At 44.0% G+C, this 17,417-nt stretch overlaps 1 protein-coding gene across 5 annotated transcripts in view; it reads right to left on the reverse strand.

Annotated features, from left to right (window-relative positions):
• NPL (N-acetylneuraminate pyruvate lyase) overlaps positions 1-17,147 on the reverse strand; it is a 45,825-nt gene extending 28,678 nt beyond the window's left edge. For 2 of the 5 annotated variants that reach the window (XR_006741950.1, XM_036442022.2), the window contains exons 1-8: positions 17,034-17,087; positions 16,200-16,230; positions 13,242-13,313; positions 7,201-7,274; positions 5,085-5,172; positions 2,778-2,835; positions 2,378-2,453; positions 533-625 (exon numbers count right to left, since the gene is read on the reverse strand). Coding sequence is in view for 4 of the 5 variants with exons in the window: in XM_036442022.2 (XP_036297915.1) it covers positions 533-625; positions 2,378-2,453; positions 2,778-2,835; positions 5,085-5,172; positions 7,201-7,274; positions 13,242-13,313; positions 16,200-16,219 (481 nt within the window). In the remaining variant the exon portion in view is untranslated. Of the gene's footprint in view, positions 1-532; positions 626-2,377; positions 2,454-2,777; positions 2,836-5,084; positions 5,173-7,200; positions 7,275-13,241; positions 13,317-16,199; positions 16,231-17,033 lie in introns of all 5 variants that reach the window. The other 3 variants (XM_036442025.2, XM_045583156.1, XM_036442023.2) reach the window with 3 other exon arrangements.
• Between the last annotated feature and the right edge of the window lie 270 nt (positions 17,148-17,417).

Below are 17,417 nucleotides of genomic sequence, written 5' to 3' on the forward strand. Positions count from 1 at the left end.
GAAGACTGTCAATGGATATTGATAGAGCACAACTTCTATTTTTATGTTTAAGAAAGAAAGAAATGGGATTCAAAAAATAAAACATTTCATTTAATTGTAACAGTCTTCCTACGGGACAAGCATAGTAATAATCAAAGAAAGCTAGAGGCAAAGCAAGAAAAGGTCAGAGTACCTTCCTATGTGCCAGGCACTGAGAATACAGTAGGATACAGTCCTGTCCTAGTGGGGCTTCCAGCTGTCTTCCTGTGTAAGAAGGAGGGGTGTGTGTGACAGACACAAGGTGTCTGCTGGGAGTGCCCAGGGGCCAACTCCTCTCCCATACTTAACTTCCATTATCAGCTGGTGTCAATGATTGAAAAGGGCCGACTTCATTTTTTGTAAGAGTGACTTATTTTGGAGCAATTGGAACTGTCTAGTCAACAGCATTATGCTTTTATGACATGGGGTGGATGGGAAGGAGTGGGGTTCTTAGTGCAATAGGGTAAGATGTGAGAGGAAGGAAGAGTGCAACATTGAAAGAAGCAGCACTTACTCTTTACCCCTGTCAAGGCAGGGATGTGATAGTAATAGAATGGCAGTGCCGGGGCAGCAGCAGCCACTTCCCTCAGGAAAGCAGTGAGGTCACCTGAAGAAAGCAGAAAGAGTGAGCATGTGAACATGTGTACAACACTGGCTTTCCCTGGTGGATGGACCAGCTCACGAAATGCAGCCATCCTTTTCAGAAGCCGGAAATTCTTGATCCCTTTTACCAACCCTGAGATTGCTTCCTGCAATGTCTTTACAACTCACTTCATTGGAAGTTGTATTTTCCTTTCTGTGGAAAGGCCTAAATAGGATACTCACTTTCCTACTATTTTAAAGTACTGTTAAAATACTTATATGGCCCAGCTAGTGTAGCTCAGTGGTTGAGCACCTTCCTATGACCTGGGAGATCATGGTTAGATTCCAGGTCAGGGCACATGCACGGTTTGTGGGCTCGATCCCAGCAGGGGGTGTGCAGGAAGCAGCCAATCAATGACTCTCATCATTGATGTATCTATTTTTCTCTCCTTCTTCCTTCCTCTCTGAAATAAAAATGTATTTTTAAAAAACAAAACAGTGATGTGAACCTTCCCACCTATTAACAGCAGCTCATAAAATACTCTTACAAAAATGAGAAGCCCGCCAGGTAGGACTCTGGTCCTCTTACCCTAGAGGGGCTAAGTGTGGTCAGTGAACAACAAAAACTTTGCATTAGGACCAGAATGAGAAAGTTATAACTGAGGAAATTCTACAACAAAAGGATACGCAACATCTGCTCAAAGAGGGAGTTATAAGAGTAGTTGCACATCCCACAATAATTCAACCAGAGTTTGGTACGTTTTCCTTCTGGGGAGAAATCCAGGTATATCAGAAGAGAGCTCACTCTAGTTTACTTAGAAACTGGGACCTTACATGATCCAATGTGAGCTTCAACTGCAATACTGCTGCAAATAATAAGTAAATCCAGGAGAATTGCTCTCCATACCACTGGAAAATAGGAGAGAAGCTTATATTCTCCACCTGAATATTGCAATAATATATTATCTATGATGAATATTTCAGACAGAAGTTCTTTTTCTCGTCTCTTTTGAGAAAAGTTTCATAAAAAAAAAACTTACAGCCATGTGAAAAAAAACACAACTTTACAAATTGTTCATTTTAAATTCCCAAAATGGCAGTATTTAAATTATTTTATATTAACAACATTAATAGGTGATATTTCATGATAATTTCAACCCATGATACATTTAGTATGGATGTATTTAATCATGCATGCAAATAACATCTGGTCTGTATTTCTTATTTTTATGATCAAAAGGATTAAAAAGACTCAGGGTACTTGGAAACCACAAATGGTCTTTAGTTGAGGAAAACCATTGGAGAAGAGGAAAAAAATAATACCTTGATGTGAAGACACTAGATGTGTCTGCAAAATTTCTTTTCAAATTCATCACTCTCTCAACCTTGTATAGAACATGTAGTCTCAAAATGCTCAGTACTCATATTCCTCTTTCTTTTAAAAAAAATAATGGTCCCAAACTTTGCCATGGTTCTCTGACACTCTGCACAACTCATACAAGGAGTGGACACCTGATCTAAACACAGGCACCTATAGGTTAACCTGAGCCTGGTGGCTGACCCAATCAGATAACTTGGCAAAAGAGCTGAAATCCTTTCATGAAGTCTTTTCTTTTAAAGATCCCAGGAGGCCAACTATTCTGGAGAACAGTGGTACCATTTCAATGTCATGCATCTAGCCTATAAAACTTTATATGCATGAGTTAAATATAACTATTGAGAATGAAGGCAAGAAGAAGCAGACCGCCTGAGGTGCTGTGCATTTAGACTTAATTACCTTTGTCCCGTGGCTTGAGAAAGAAAGGTGCAATGACAGCGATGCCATCCGCCCCTATTTCTGCTGCATGTTGGGCCTTTAAGAGAAGAAAGAAGACCCTTATGGATCTGGTCACAGTTCTGATGTGAACAGGTGTGAGAGTTTCCCCACACCACAAGCAATCCTCTGACACTAGCTGGGTATCCTACGAGTCAACTCAACTCCTACGCGCTCTACGTGGATTCCAGCTGTTGAGGGCTCAGTCCCTCAGCCCCCTGCCCCCACTTCAGATTCCAGTCACCACCTCAGGTTATCACCTGTGCTTTTGACTCACTGGCTATAGATTGGAAGTTCTAACTACCCAATCCTTGGGTTGATTAATTTGCTAGAGTGGCTCTCCCAGATGGACTTACATACATACCAGTTCTTGGGACTCTTTCAAGCTCAGGGCTCCTACATGAATTACCACTTGATCCAACCTGCAAAAGAGAAGGCATAGTTATCTTAAGAACAAAAATAGAATATTGGGTACTAACTATAGTTATAAGAAATATTAATCATGCTCTATTAACCATGATTGCCTTGGTCGGATTAAAGAAAGGACATTCTAACCTGGGAGTTGCATACCTCCGGGACTTGGGAGTCAATCATGGACCTGGGAAGTCAACCTTGGAATGTGGTCCATTCTCATTCAAGAACTGCCTAATATCTTAGAAAGATTAACAACCCTGTTGCCATAACAATGGAGTCCCTCCTCAGCCCACATTGCTTACATCCCAATGCCTATAATTCCTACTTCCCCATGTAACCTTTGTCCTACCCAGTATAAGCAGCTGGCTTCTGGGGGTGCTGCAGAGCAGATTTTTTTGTGGATATCCGGCTGCTTTCCTATCCTGCTGACAATATTGAAATAAATCCTCATGTATAATTCAACCTTGTCTCTGTTTAATTGGTTCAAGTAGTGACAGGCAGCCTGGACCCATTGGTCTAGACAGTTTCAGATGCATCATCTGAAGTTTATGACAACATAGAGGGGTTGCACTATTTTGGTTTGTGCTGGTTTTAACAGTTAGCCAAGAACTGATTAATTTCAATCTCATGACTATCAAATTCTATAGTGGCCTATTTATAATTAATCTAATTCAGGACTTAAAAGAATGTCCAGAAAATAAAATTTAAGGTTCACTGAGAAGAGTTTTGAAACCAATAACTAATTAATCAATACTTGAGTACTTTTTTTTTTTTTTTGACAAAGCATTGTTTTAGATGTGGTATCTGATAGTGATTAAATATGTATGAAGATAGGTGTAAAACTTACATTTTTCTTTTTCTTTTTCTTTCTTTCTTTTTTTTGTGTGAGAGAGAAATAAAAAGGTTCCTCAAAGAGTACAATCAGGAACCAGCCATATGAGAAATGAATTTACTGTAAAAAGCTTTTTCCAATCTTGTAAGTCCCTAGAATTTGGCCCTAAGAGGTTTTTTTTCTGAGACTTCAGTGTTCATCTTTAGAAGTGCTCCATGTGGCTACAGGGGAAGAGGCCACAGAGGCTGGTCTTCTCAGGATAGAAATTAACAAAGTCCCACAGTGAATCCAGGTGTCCCGCGAGTCTCCCGAGGGTCTCTGAATGAGACAGACCCCATCCTCATGGGATGGAGACGCTGTATTTCCATTTAGGCCCAATCACTGCGTCCTGCACTGATTCCTGAGTTGTTCTGTCTTGGGTTAAAATGGGATGTGATATGATCGGGTTTGCATTGTTAAAAGATAATGAGACTTTTGAAAGGAGAAAAGAAGCTGACTGACCTGTTTGACTCTGACCTGTAACTGTATTGCATGACTTCCTTGTCCCTGTTAACTGACTTAAGTTAAGGCAATCACCCATCTCCTGCTCCCCTCCACCCTGGTGCTAGATACTGCTAGAGAAAACCACTGTACAGCTGGAATACAAACTTGTCATTTCCGATTCAGGAGAAGGAGGCGCCAAAGGCCTGCTGGTCGACCTGCCTTACTTGCCTTTCCAATTTCCCTGCAGTGGCTACTCCAAACTTCACTATTCTCCTTAAGCTCTAAATTCAACCCAACTCCTTGTTCTGGGCAGATGTCTTCCCTTCCTAAAGTATGGATTTCTCAGTAGAAAAACCAGAAGCCCAGCGGAGTCAGTCACCACCATCTTTCCCCTTTCCCCGCCCTAGTCCAGGGCCAGGTAACCCAAGCGGAGGGCTTGGTAGATAGATGAGAGGCAGGTTCCAGTGTCCGGGTGGGATCTCTGAGAGCCAGGCATGTACAAAAAAAGAGTGCTCCTCTGCCTGAGTTCCTCATCCATGTACTAGGATTCTCGGGTCCCTGTTCACTGTCCCACAAGCTGACCTTGAGCCTGACTTGGGACTGGAAGACAGAGAGGCTGTGTCATCATAGAAGAGCAGCTGGCGACACATCGCTGACAGATGAGTGTGTTTTTTTTGTTTGTTTGTTTTGTTTTTTTTAATATATTTTATTGATTTTGTACAGAGAGGAAGGGAGAGAGATAGAGAGTTAGAAACATCGATGAGAGAGAGTCATCGATCAGCTGCCTCTTGCACACCCCCTACTGGGGATATGCCACAACCAAGGTACATGCCCTTGACCAGAATCTAACCCCGAACCCTTCAGTCCCCAAGCTGATGCTCTATCCATTGAGCCAAACCGGTCTCGGCAGATGAGTGTTTTTATCGGGGTGGAGCCACTCACTTGTTCCTCCCTTTTGTCACCCACTCCTCCGCAAGGAGGCGGCGCTCTGAGATGCTCAGCGACAGGCCTTCTCCCGTGGTACCATTCACTGTTCCAAACAAAGAGGCAGTCAGTGGGACCAACCAATACTTTACATTCATCCAAATCAACAATGGGGGTGGGGTGGGGGGCAGGGTCAGAAATCCCAGCTTAGGAGGGAGGAACAGGGAGAAACAGCGGAGGATCCACTCAGGGAGGGACAATGCCGTTTTCTATTTTCAACCTCAGACTCAGTCTTTTTTCCTTCTTCACCTTGTCAAAAGTAGCAGGAAGGTGAATTCTGACTTACAACGACAAATTTGTCACGGCTATCAGGGACAGAGAGAAAAGACAAGGATAACTGCCCGTGTTTCAGGCAAATCTCCAACATGCACCCAGTTCGATATTTGGGCTTGAATGGCAAGGCAGTCAACACCCTCCAGTCCTGGGATGTCAGCTCATGACTGCTATCTGCAGTTTGGCATGGGAGCACTTAAGGACAACTTACTTTTTTAAAATATATTTTAATTGATTTCAAAGAGGAAGGCAGAGGTAGAGAGAGAGAGAGAAACATCAATGATGAGAGAGAATCATTGATCAGCTGCCTCCTGCGTGCCTCATACTGGGGATAGAGCTTGCAATCTGGGCATGTGCCCTGACCAGGAATCAAACTGTGACCTTCTGCTTCTTAGGTTGATGCTTAACCACTGAACCATCTGAGCCAGGCTAGGACAACTTACTTTTTTATAATTATTCAACAGAAAGCACCAGGATGTTACTATTTCCTGCAGCAAGCACTCTTCTATATTCACTCCTCACAACAGCCCTGCCAATTACAAATAATCCTTCCCATTTACAGATGAAATGTGAGGCTCTGAATCACTAACTAATCGAAGTTTGAATCCGGATCTCTGTGATTCCAAAACTTTCCCTTCTAGCAAAGCCATCTCTGCATGGGTCCCAGAAAGGATGCAAATGGCAGGACATTGGCTCTCCCAAACACCAGCTGCAGCTGGGACAGAGGAGGGTGGGAGGCCAGGGGAAGTTGGGAAGTGCTGTTACACTCTCTTGGCATTTGAGACACCCCAAGCATGCTCCCTAGAGCCTTCTGAGGAGGAAAAATCTGTCTTCCCCACTACTGCTTCCAGCTGGAGGGGGACCCTGAGTGGTTCTGTAATCAGGTTTTGGTTGTGACATGGGGCCTGACCACCTTTTCACAGAAGTTTAACCTGCTCTGATCATGACCACAGTGCCTCTAATTTTGAAAGGAACCTTGTTGGTAGAGCAGCAGCTCGGGGCCAAGGTGTAGTGTTCTATCCAAGGGGCTGAGGCCCATAACACAACACAGGGGGCAGGGTAGTCACAGGTAAATATACTTGTCAGGCTTAAAGTGTTCAGGGTCTGATTTTTCTAATTTCTACCCTATGAATAAATGAGGGTAACCGCTAGACCTGTAATTCCTTTATGTGCTTCAGTTAGATCGTTCTTACACATATAATAGGAAAGGTCTCGGTGAAGAGAGAATAAAGGCCATTCTTAAGAAAGAGAAGCCTGGGCCTAGCTAGGTGGCTCAGCTGGTTAGAGCATCGTCCCAGTACACCAATGTTGGGGTTTCGATCCCTGCAGGGCATGTACAAAAATCAACCATTGAATGCATAAATAAGTGGAACAACAAACATTAATGTCTCTCTCCCCCTTCCTCCCTTTTTCTTTCTCTCTAAAATCAATAAGTAAAAATTTTTTAAAAAAAAGAGAGCGAAAGAGAAACCTGTGTTTTGTTATTCCACTATCACTTCTTGACAGAATAGGATTGGGCAACCTAAATAATATACCTGAAACATTGATTTTCTTCCAATGGCGGTAAAAACAACACGTTTTCTGTTGTGAAGGCACACCACTAAATGAGATAATCTTTTGAGGTACTTTTTAGGTCTAAAATTGATGAGTCTACAAATTCACAAATTTGACATAGCTTAGCCAGGCTCACTCATAGCCTATGACACAATGACACTGTGACCTCCTGGCTACTTTCTAAGAACTGAGCTAGAGTTATGGACTGAGCTAGAGTTATGTAGCGAGATCTCTAAAGATGACTTACCAAAAATATTCTTCACTCTCTGTTTGTCCACAAGATAATCCACGTACTGACCAATGACTGAAAGGTTGATTTCTCTAAAAGACACAAGGAAAAAATGTATATTTAGTCTTTTTTAGAATATTATTCAATCAGTTCCCCAAGTCTGTCACCTTCTTTCTGTTGGTAATAGTTTTTAATGGTTTTTAGAATATATATTTTTATTGATTTCAGAGAGGAAGGAAAAGAGAGAGAGAGGAAGAGAGAGAGAGAGGGAAACATCAATGATGAGAGAGAATCATTGATCAGCTGCCTGCTGCACGCCCCCCATTGGGGATCTAGCCTGCAACCCAGGCAGCCATATGCCCTGACCAGGAGTCAAACCATCACCTCCTGGTTCATATCGACGCTCAACCACTGGGCCATGCCGGCCAGGCTGTTGTTAATAGTTTTTAAAATCCTCCTAGTCAACTGTGAAATCCCTAGCTTCCTCTGAATGCAAGTCCGAGGCCTTTGGCAGGATGCCATGGCCCCAGTCACAAGAGAGCCCGGTGAAATCACCCCGAGCTGCTACCATATTTGTCACAAGGGCACCCAAATCGCAGGGCTAGGGAGGTAACAGGATGATAATTCTCTCTGGGGACTTGACTCCCTTCCCTGCTTTCCCACCAACTCTACCTCCCCATGGTATCTGGGTTCATGTTCATGGCTACAGGTACTGTGCCAGGTACAAGAAGTCACTAGAGAGAAGGAAACAGAGAGAATGAATTCTTCTTCTCCTCACTAGCTGTTTGGGGCTTGGTGCTCATGGAGGTGAGAGGGGGCACCAGCCAGGTCACTTGAAAAAGCTGGGCCGGCTTTTTACTGCACCTTCTCTTCCTTCGAGAGCCCCAAGAACACAGCTCACGGGTAGTCTTGGGGGAGACTTGCCCGGAACCAACCCCATGCTTCCTGGAGTCATTCTTAGTGTTAACTCCAATTTAATATCTTAATTTCAGTTCCTATGAGTTCAGATTCTTTGCCTTAGGTCCACGATTATGTTTTAAATAAATGTGTTTAACTTTTTTTTCTTATTACAGAAGCTATGTCATGTATTTTAGAAAATACACACAGTAAGAAAGGAAAAAATAAACCACTCAGTATCTCCCTGGAGATGATTACTCTTATTAGTTTGAAAGTTTTCTGTTCACCAATGTATAACATAGTATTTTCTTAAGTGAATATAGGCATATTATACAGTATTGTAATATTTTTTTCACAGCATTTCTAAATTGACTATTTCCCCACCTCTTCAGATACTCTTGTTACTATACTGGCTACACAGCATTTCATTGTATGAATAGACATAAATTAATTTAGCTAATGCTCTATTCTTAGACATTTCATTTACTTACAAACTCTGTAAGAAGAGAGATTATTTCTAACCACAAATCGAGGCCCTGAGTGGTGAACTAGGAAGCCACACATAGACTGCACCGATCTCTTCTCTTACAGTGTAAGGATAATAGAATTTTCTGAAATGTCTTTTCGGAGAAAAATCTGTGTTCCTGTGCATTTCCTCTCCCGGCACATAACGCACAGGAAAGACTCCGTGTAAACAGAATCAAGAGGACAGGCAGGCTCTTTTCACAATGGGCATGATCTGGCATGTGCATCGGGGGATGTGACATTCCAAGTGTTTTGCCTTTCACCTATATTTTTCAGCCTTTGAAATCAATGGAAGGTATGTGGGCTTTTGGCAGTATAACTACTGGATTACTTCGAAGCTCCTTCAGCAGAGATGTGGGCAGGGATTATGGCAGCCCCACCGTGCCAGGGCATGATCTGGGCACATGGGTCACAAGTCTCCCAAACACCGTGTGTCAAGAAGACAGTAATCTGTACAACTCCGATGCCAGCAGGCAAGGCCCTTTCTGACTGGGGTAATGGGTTTTGTTTTACTTGAGAATGTGGTGAAGATTCCCTCGGTGAAGTCAAAGGCATTCGAGAAAGAAAACACAATTTTTTCCTTAACATTGTAGCCAATCTGAAAGGGACTTTCTGTTCTAATGACTGTGCTTGCCTGAAGAAAAGCAAAAGTCTTTTACTCCGGGGTAGAAATATTAGTAGACAGGGGTTGGGCTGGGTAGAGACTTCCCTTTCTGGCTATGTGGCTGGCGGCAAGATCTTTGGGATCTTGGTTTCATTCAGTGTATGGTATGGTATGGTATGGTATGGTATGGTATGGTATGGTATGATATGGAATGGAATGGTAGCTGTCACAGACTTGTGAAGATTAAATTGGAACATGTACATTAAAATGCCCAGCATGACTGACACATGGCATTTAGCCAATCAGTGTTAGCTCCCTTCCCTCTGTTCCTTGACCATCAGCATTAATCATCCCTGTAGTACATTCACTCAGGAAAGACCAAAATTCACCACACACTGTGCTAGATGCTAAAGATTCCAAGATAAATAAGATACATGCTCCATCCTTCTGTACTGCCTGGTACTCGAGAAATGCCTATTGAATATGGTGAAGTCACTCAGAGCCTCCTGGAAGAGACAGGCATAGAACAAACAGTTTACTGTAATACTTACTCTAAACACATAATTCTGATGGAAAATGGTGTGCACAGACAGGGTGCTGTGGGATCACAGAGGAGGGATCCTCCTACTCTTTTTAGGGAAAATGGGGGAGAATCACCAAAGGATGGTTTTGACAGATGGAAAGAAGTGTTCAAGTGGAGCGGAGGAAGGAGAGGATGCAGTAGAAACAGGCAGAGGGAACAGAACGTGAAGGAAGGGTATGAAGTGTTTGGGGGAAATGGAAGTGCAGCAGGATGGGTAGACTGTACAGGACTTTTTCTGTCATCCCAGAGGGTGTAGGCTTTCACCTTTCACCCAGCTCATTCAGATCCTATGCAGCAGAATCTGCAATTCTGCATTTCTAGCAAGTTCCTATGTGATGTTAGCGAAAATGGTCCACGGATCATAAAATGAGTTGCAAGGCTTAGACTCAAGAGATTCTTAAAGAGGAGAGTGTCATGATTCCATTGGTTTATGGGGAAGCTCACTGGGCTATGTATGGTGTGGAGGAGAAACCAGAGGTGCTACTATTTTATTCATTCTTACTTAGTGAGGATCACCAAGATATCCCCATGACATAGCATCAGAGACTCCCAGAATTTGAATGGCCCTTCAAGATAATGTGTTTGGACTTCCTCTCTTTACAGAATATGAAAGGGAACTTTTAAAAGGTGACAGGACGGCCCCAGGGTCAAACAGCTAGCTGGTGGCAATGCTAGAGGTTAACAATCTACTTAACATGTTCTTTTGGCCAACATATTCTGAGAGTTGATTAGGTCATGAGAATGACTTAGAATCATGAGGAAAAAGGAGGCAGGGAAATAAATAGTTCTTGTTCAGCCAAGAATCATGGAGGCCATGGTATATAGTACCAGGTAGGAAAACCCCACAATGGCAAGTCACCAGGCAGAATGTCCAGTGTGAGATTCCACGTGACCCTTCCTTTTGCCCATCTCTTGGAAACGTGTCAGAATGCAGATTCCCTTGTGGGCAAGTAAGTTAAGACCCAGCTGCTCCTGGTGGGTGCTCCAAACCTGCTTTCCCTCTATATGGGAATGTTTGGATGGAGCAGGTAGTGGGAGAAAAGGGAACCAACATAGTTATGTGCCTACTATGCGATAGGTACATTTTATTATTTAAATGTGGTTTTTATTGATTCAGAGAGACGAAGGGAGAGGTTGAGAGGGGAAAGAAACATCTATGTGAGAGGGAATCATCAATTGGCTGCCTGCATTAATGCCCACAACCCGGACATGTACCTTGACCTGAGATGAAACTGTGTGACCTCCTGGTTCATGGGTCGATGCTCAACCACTGACTCACACTGGCTAAGTTGCTATATACATTTTTAAGGTACTAATTTAATTCTCAAGTTTCTTTAAAAAAAATACATTCTTATATTGACTTGAATTGATGAAAAAAGAGGAAATAGTGAAGTGGAGGCAGGAGGGCCAGACGTGTTTGAGAAATGGAGAAGGAACCAGCAGAGCAAAGTTAAGTTAGTAATCTCGCATACATGGGGCCTGCTGCCATAGGAAAATAGCAGAACAGGGAGGAAGAACACACTGACACTTTCAATGGGTCCCAGGTGAATAAACAAGACTGTGTTAGAAAGTCACTTCTAGGCTAACAGGTCTGATTAGAAAGATTAAAGTAGCAGAGACCAGATGTAGTGCTTTGAGTTTGCAAACAGGAAATAAATTCTGCCTGCTCATGTCTTCTGTTTTATCTGTCCAGCAAGTGGCTGACACAACGAGAAGGAGCTGACTTCAGTCTTTCTTAGGACTTGTAGAAAGGGAGAAGTAAGAGAAAAAAAACACACCAAAAACCAAATGCTGCTAACCACTGAGTGATCTAAATGGCATCTCAGCAAGAGTTTTATTTACACCTAGCAAAGACGTGAATTTTCATGAATCTCAGAAGCTGGAATTTTTGAATTCACAATGATCTAAAAGGGAAACTGTAATATGGACAACTTTGATAACAATAAAAGTTAAAGAAGTTTTATCTACTTTAAACGGGGTAGGGTTAGTGTTTACAAATTCAGCAACAGAAGACCAAAAATAAGAAGAGCCTTATTTAAAGATATCTTAAATTCACCTTCCTTTTACCCCCGTCTTATGCCACAAAAGCAGCCCAAACTTATGGATCTAAGTGCATGTTGATCCTATGCTAAGCACTCTTCTATGGATCTCACATAGTACACATAACTCCATGATCATTTATATCATGTAGAGGAAGAAAGAAGCTTAAAGAAACCAGAATTCTGATGGTTTTGGCAGGCTGATTTCTCTAAAATGTCAAAAAACATTTAGATCCAAGAGGTGGATGAATCACCTTTTCCTCAATGGCAATGTCCCAGGAAGAAGTTATATTTCACGTATGGACATGTACGGCACATGACCATTATCTGACAGTCTAAGAAAAATAGAATGGATGGCCATACTCTTCATGTGGAAGTCAAAATACTTGCTTGGCCAATGATTTCTCAGCAATCATCTGTTGCTACCTCCCACTCCTGCAGGCTCCCCAACAGGTAACCGATGTTGAAATGAGACTGCAAACATATCTACGGGATCCCTCTTACAGCTACCTTCTCCACTTTCATCCTGTCTATGAACAGCTTGAGGTGGAATCATGCAGATGTCTAGAGACAAGATCTAGAGGAGCCAGGTCAAGGTCTGAGGTCAAATCCTGCTAAAATGGAAGTCTCATCCAATTCCACTGGTCTTCTTTGAGAACCCAAGGCTGTGATAAAATCCAAGGAGAATTTACATTGTGGAGTTATGGGCCCTGGGAGAAAAGAGAGCTGCTATATCTTTTCTCCCTTTCTGCACTCCTTGAAATATAGAGACCTCGTCTCTGACTTGGGGCCAGAGACAGTACAAGTGGACATCTGATGGAAGCTGCCACTTGGCAATGGTGCCACAGAAATGCACAGATGAAGTGACTGTTATACAGAGAACATCAGTCCATTTTGGTGGAGTGTAGAGGGCTCTCTGGGAATGCACATGGATGACCTTTAATTGTCATCAGCTGAACTCAAGGCGTAGGCAGAGCCACGCCCTGGGAACATGTTTCCCCAAAATGTGGGAGACTGTTATCAGTACTGATTTCTTATCTTTATCCATGTATTTGGAATGAGGAATGAATAGGACCTTGACTTACCCAGGTCTTTATATGCTAAATCCCAGGAATGAGGGAATGAATAGGACCTGGGCACACCCAAAACTTCTTTGACCTTAGACCTCCTTTTGGAAATAAATAAATGGGCTGTGTTGTCTGTGGTGGGTGTTGACTGTCTCTCCATCAGAGTGACAGCCTCCCACCTGGGTCCCAGCTTGAATCTATTTCTACGTCTTGGTCTCTTTTTTTCTTTAATTTCTTAATCCCCAGCTCCTCTACTCAGGAACCTGTCATTTTCTGTGCGGGGGAGGGGGGGGGCCCACAGTGGAGTGAGAACAGATCCCTTGAAGGTCCCAAATGATAGTTACCCATGCTCGGTCATTGGCGTGATGGTTGCAGCAACCAGACCTTGAAGGTTCTTCTTCCGGGAGGCCATTGAGCTGCTGAAAAAAAAAACAACACACAACAACAAACAGAATTACTCTCTTCTTCAAGGAATGTCAATTAATGATAAAACTCCTGGGCAAAGTCCGTTCTCCATTTAGAACTGTGAAAAAATGCTTACAAGTATGCGGACACAGAAAGCAGGTTTCAGAATGTAGAATTTCAATGTTTAATTCTAAAGGAGAGGAAACTAATCTTTTAAAAGTCAGGAGAACAGAGTGGCCCGGCAACAAACCACTGAAAAGGCCTCCGACTTTATCTAGTTCAGTGGTCGGCAAACCGTGGCTCTAGAGTCACATGCAGCTCTTTGGCCCCTTGAATGTGGCTCGGCGTTAGAACCACTTCTTCAAAATAGCCTCGCCAGGCTGAAAACCGACTTCTGCGTACGGGCCACGAAGTTTCAATCACACTGTACATGCATGCTCTCACGTGGTATTTTGTGGAAGAGCCACACTCAAGGGGCCAAAGAGCCACTGTTGAGCCTCGGTTTGCCAACCACTGATCTAGATGAGTTGTCACCAACCTTTTGGACCTCATGGACCACCAGTGGTCCACGGACCACCAGTTGGCAACCGCTGCTGCAAAGGTTTCCTTAAACCAGCGGTTGCTAACCTTTCAGACCTCAGGGACCATCAGTGGTCTGCAGACCACTGGTTGGCAACCACTGATCTAGATGATTGAGACGATGTCAAACCTCTAAGAACAGGTATAAAAAATGAGATCAAAGAAAGACCATGAACCTAACTCAGGGAGCTCAAATATATAAAGAATTACTATAATTTAAGTTGAAATATGGTTAGGGGAACAGGGACATTTTTATCTCTTTATCTTCATTCTGTGAAACAAGAATCAGCTCTCATAGTTTGAAGGCTTCAGTATAATCTCTGTAGCTTATCTTCGGATTTACCTAACTATCCTTTCAGATTCTAATCTTGACCATTAGGTCCTGTTTTCCTACTTCTAGTAAACCACATCACAAGTGTTTATTCACCTTCTCCCCCTCTAGACCATGCTCCCCAGGACCAGAAATACATTCCATTTGCTTTGATTTTCCTTCTCAGTGTTCTGCAGACACCCGTGTCCAGTGAAAAATTGATGACTTTCTGGTTGATTGAATGAAGTGTCCCAGTTGTAACTGAATGATGACTTCTAAGAGTGCCAGACACATAGTAAGTACAAGTTCAGCCTCCTCCGTGAAGTCCTGTCTGATGGCTAGGACATTAGCAAGTACTATCATTATTCCCTTACCGGCTCTTTCCAGTCATCCCAGCGCTACAGGTACGTCCTCCCCAGCCCTAGCTGATTCAGGGGCTAAGTCATTGCAATTCTGTTATCTTCTTTCCTGCATTCCTTCCCTCTCCCCTTAATACCCCTCTCCTAACTTGCCCTTTGTTACCTCTTATCTACACCAATGGGTGCAACCCAGGTCCCAGAGGCCCTTGGGGGCTCAAGAAAGTTCAAGTGATAAGAGTCTCAAGAGCTGGGTTCAGCACGGAGAGCCTCCTCAATCCAACAGTACTAGGCTGTTCACACTAGACTTCCAGGCTCTTGGGCTTTTGGCTGCATCTATTTCATGCCTAGGGCAGTTACACTGATACTCTTATGATGGTCTGAAGCTCAGACGGGCAACACACACACACACACACACACACACACACACACACACACACCCGATTGGTTAAAACTTTCAAAGCATGCAGGAATGGGATGAGAGTTGGGAACCACTGTCCTAACCCCCCTCTATCTTCTTTCACAGGCTGCCAGATTAACCTCCCAGGAGCATGGACATTTCTGAACTTGCCTTTGCCAATAACTTTCCACCCTGGCTTTCACGAAATAAATACCAAACCTGATAGTACTTGCCAATGTCCTAGAGCCATCAGACAAGACTTCATGGAGAAGGCTGAACTTGTACTTACTATGTGTCTGGCACTCTTAGAAGTCACCCTGGCTGGGTCTTTGTAGATCTCTTCATGCCTGCAAGTACGCTAGCCCAGCCGGTCCCTGTTGCTACCTCCCTTCTCTTGTCCGGCCTGCTTGCCTTTCTCCGTGGTTCTTCTACCTGGAATGCCATCATCTTCCACTTCGGCCCCTTCAGCCTGGCCAACTTTTTAAAAGCTAGGGGACATTCCCTGATTCCCCTAAGATGAAAGTAATTTCACACCCTTTAGAATTTCCCCCAAACAACGGCTTTTTAATTAAAAGCCTTACATCAGAGTTATTCGCCTGGTAGTTTGGGCTTCTCTTCTAAATGGTAAACTACCTAAGAGCAAAATTTGCTGACTTTGTGAACCGTGAATCTCCTACAGGAAGGGATGGGGTTGTGGACAAAAAGGGGCCATGTGCTAACCTGACTAGCTCAGGGTGGCCTTGCCAACTCAGAGACCCAAAGTTGGTCTGAAATGAAAACTTTTTGAACGCAAAAGCAGGTTATGGTGGGTAGTCACGTCATAGGCCGGCATCTTCCCTGACCAAGGTCAGTCTTTCTTTTACGGGGGCCTATTGTCTTTTTGCATCTATTATAGCATATCACTGGGATGTCAAAGTCGCTTTCCTTTTTTTCCAGACCCCTCAAGCCACAGATAATGCTCTCGGGAGAACACAAATCCCCATATTGTTATTGTTAACCACCTCAGTAAAAGAAGTGTGTGTCTATCATTTTACTTTTTATCCAATCCCAGAAGTCTCCCCACTTTGCTTTCTCCCACCTCCCTAATCTATCACCAATGAATTTTGTGTAATCCTCTTATGTCTCCTCTTTTGATTGTAATGTATAAAACAGGGTGCAAAACTGCCATTCTCAGAGCATTATCTCAATCTGCTGAGATTCTGCTTCCTGGCAATTGTCAGCAGTTTGGCTCAAATAAACTCATGTTTCTTATCTTAATAGGTAAAAGATCATGGCAGCTGTAACTGGAGAAGCATGGATATTTTGTCAATTTGAGGTTTAAATAAACTTGATAATGTTATGCTTTGAAATTCTTTATAGCTTGTATCCAAAGCAAATGGTTAGGATGTTCACCAGCTTAAGGTTTAGTGTGCATCTAGATTGTTATTACTCAAAACATTGGGGAGGGTAATATTACTTTTGAAATCTTATGCCTCTATCCACAGATAAGACTTCTTAACACAAATAATTCAGGTTACCTTAGTCAAATTCTCTGAAAAGGGCAAAGTTAAAAAAAAAAATTAAAGAAGAAGGGGGGAGGGAAAGAAAGAAAAACAGTAAGAGAGAAAGAAAAAGGAAGGGAGGGAGGAAGGAAGAAAAGAATAAAGGAAGGAAGGGAGGGCAACTCTGGGTAAGAAGAATGACTTGATAGAGAAATACTTGGAGAGGAAGAAACAGAAAGAAACAAAACAAAACTATAAAACCAAAACCCAGAAATACGACCCACTTCCCATAAAATGAAAGGATTGTATCCAAGTCAATCGCTCAATTCTCTTCTGCTCAATCGCTGATGCTGGTCATTTCGACAAATAGATCTAGAAGGAATCCAGGGGTCCCTCGCCCCCATCTCCCGACTCGCTTTAGGCCGGAGGGTGTCTGTCGCCTTCCCCCTCCCTCTGTTCCCGCTTCCCAGTCTCCCCGCCTTCCGCTCTCCCTGGGGCCCGCACCTCCTCGCCCACCCTGGAGCCCATCCCCTGCGCCCTCCTCCTCACATCCCCGGTGGCCTCTCCGTCCCCGTCCCAGTCCCCGTCCATCCGCGCCCGCTCACCCGAGACGCCGGCCCGCCTCCCTCGCCGTGGCCGTGACCGCGGCAGTCGTTGCCGCAGCCACTCTTTATCCCCGCGGGCCGCCCGCCCCGCGCCCGCCACGCCCAGGCCCCTGGGGACTGTAGTTCGGCGCCTCTTCCTGCAGGGCGCGCCGGGCGGGAGACTCGCCGCGTCACGCGGACGCACGCAGAGTCCTGCAACCCCAGAGTGGAGTCTGCGCGCCGCGCGCCCCGCACCCCGGGAGTGGAGTTTGCGGGCCCCGGGGTCTCACCTGAGCCGGGGCCTGAGAGACCACCTGGCATCTCTGGCAGCGCGGGTGGCCTGGGCGTCTCCCAGCGGCCGAGGCCTCTCCTCCTGACATGCCTCTCCCCAGCCCTGCAGCTCCA

This window comes from Pipistrellus kuhlii, unplaced genomic scaffold (assembly GCF_014108245.1).
Source record: "Pipistrellus kuhlii isolate mPipKuh1 unplaced genomic scaffold, mPipKuh1.p scaffold_m20_p_18, whole genome shotgun sequence".
Classification (NCBI taxonomy): domain Eukaryota; kingdom Metazoa; phylum Chordata; class Mammalia; order Chiroptera; family Vespertilionidae; genus Pipistrellus; species Pipistrellus kuhlii.